Below are 2,068 nucleotides of genomic sequence, written 5' to 3'. Positions count from 1 at the left end.
TGTGAAGGGATACTCCCAGTTTTGATGTGATTCTGGGGGGGCTTGGCAGTTTATTTGCTCGAGTTGATTTGCCCCCAACATTTTATAGCCAATGATATGATTTAATTAAGCGATTTGCTCACATGAGAGCTTGGCGATTACTGTGAATAATAATTCCATTTTGTTGGGTTTCGGGTCCTTTGAGATTTCACATAATTGTTGGAAGGAGAAAGTGGTTTTTCAGTATGTTTTAGTTAATTTTGGACAAGGCTTAGACCCGAGCATATGACGAGAATAGATAATTTCTTGTTGTCATCTTGTGTGTTGGATTATTTCAAAAACGATTTCTCATTGTTAAATGAAAGTTTTCAGCGCAGCTCTCTGGCCGTTCCACAATTCACACCGAGCGTATAATTGAAACATCGTGACTCGGCGCTCGGCTCTGCCTCTCTCATATATTAAATACAATTTTATTAAAGGAAGGAAGAACCAGAGGAGCGAACATAATGTGAAAACTAGACGGAGCAGCCATTATAACTTTTGCTTATAATTTATGACGGCACTTGCGGCACTTTGCGCTGAATTATATTTATTTTTTGTATTTTTTCGCTTCTTTCATTTTGGAACTTTTGCGTGTCGGCCTTAAGATGAAATTGCCATTGTTGCTTGGGCAATGTTTCGACATTTGCCGCCGAGATACATTTGCGAGATATGCAGACAATTGAAAGCCATTTCCTGCTGGAACAATCACTTGAGCATCGCTCGGCGACTGTCCCCTATGTGTTGGGCTTATCGCGGAAGCAAACTGAAACATTTTGTCAGAGTCTCAAAGCAAGCTCATTGCAACGTGATGCATCCATGCTTGGCATCTATTAATATCTGTGTTAATCTGCATGAAGCGATATTCATTTACACAACACAGTGAGTATAATAGAATTTAATCCAAATTATTCAATTTATTGCTACGAAAATGCCTGACGGCTTTTATTTTCATCATCATCAATCAGTCTGATTGAAACTGGAACGAACACACAATTTTAATGCACATTTTTGCAGAGATCAACCCATGACGGTCAGGCTGTAATCGTGTTATCACAGCTGACAAGTTTTGAACCCAAAGAAATTGATTCTAGTTCCATTTGAGCGGCAAAATGAAGGTGTTCCTCTGTGTATTTGCACTTGTATCCTGTGTCTTTTATGTGACACATGGTCAAAGTTTAGTCAAAGGTTTGTAAACATAAATTATGTTTTAATATTTAAGTTGAATTTTGTTGAAATTTGCACAGCTATATGTCGTCAGGGCACTGGTTCAAAGTGCCTGAAAAATGACACCTACACTTGGAGCAAGAGCATGAGGAAGTGTCGGTCAGTGCGACTGAAATCCGCTCCCTGCGGATTCTTCAACATTCTGGAAAGATGCAATGAAGTCTGCTCTCGCCAGTCCATGTCAAATGACGAGTTGAGTGTTTTTATTCAAAAGTACGGGGAATAGTGTTACCGATGGGGAAAATATAACTGGTTCAGGCTCTAACAATTATCTACCAGATTGTGATTTTGTTTTCACAGAGTTTGTTCAGAGTTCATCAGGGAGGGAGCATGAGACCCTGTCTGCTGTTGTCTGGCTTGCTGCTGCCGCTAATGAAACATACTCCACCAACAGCACTTTATTTCATCTGGTCTCTAACCAGCTCCTGCCGAACACCCATTCCAGTGGCAGAGTTTAGCTCATTTTCGCCGGCTCGGCTAAAGTTTTTGTGTCCTTCGTTTTATTAGATTTTATTTGCTTAGTCTTTATTTGTCTTTTGCCATCGTCGTTGTCTTCCTTCTGCCCAGCATTACGGGTAAGTGTCCAATTTTACTTCGGGTCCTCCACTTGCCGGTGCTGTTTTCGTACCCAGCTCTGGGGTGGACTTTTACTGGACAGCGTTTGGTCATTTTAAAATGAATTTCTTTATTTACTGGCGCGGTACAGGGTAGCAAAGGAGTGGAGCAATTTATTTGTTGCTTGCCACAGCAGAATCCATGTTGCTGGATGTTCCCTCTGTTTGCTTTGGCCTTTTGTTAGTTTGTTTTGTGCAGAAAACTTTTG

General features: G+C 40.7%; 1 protein-coding gene across 1 annotated transcript; it reads left to right on the top strand.

Annotated features, from left to right (window-relative positions):
• The first annotated feature begins 1,125 nt into the window (after positions 1-1,125).
• Positions 1,126-1,516, top strand: LOC117584419. Its single transcript, XM_034273283.1, has 2 exons — positions 1,126-1,206; positions 1,266-1,516. The coding sequence occupies exons 1-2, from the start codon at positions 1,131-1,133 to the stop codon at positions 1,469-1,471; spliced, it is 282 nt and encodes a 93-aa protein (XP_034129174.1). The 5' UTR covers positions 1,126-1,130; the 3' UTR covers positions 1,472-1,516.
• Positions 1,517-2,068: the final 552 nt, after the last annotated feature.

This window comes from Drosophila guanche, unplaced genomic scaffold (assembly GCF_900245975.1).
Source record: "Drosophila guanche unplaced genomic scaffold, DGUA_6, whole genome shotgun sequence".
NCBI lineage: Eukaryota > Metazoa > Arthropoda > Insecta > Diptera > Drosophilidae > Drosophila > Drosophila guanche.
The sequence above is the reverse complement of the archived record's forward strand: the minus strand, read 5'-3'. Positions and strand labels throughout refer to the sequence as shown.

Excerpts from the sequence above, each read along its gene's own strand:
- LOC117584419 (XM_034273283.1), top strand. The coding sequence starts at position 1,131 with ATGAAGGTGTTCCTCTGTGTATTTGCACTTGTATCCTGTGTCTTTTAT. Across the intron at positions 1,207-1,265 it reads TGGTCAAAGTTTAGTCAAAG|CTATATGTCGTCAGGGCACT; the intron begins GTTTGTAAACAT and ends AAATTTGCACAG.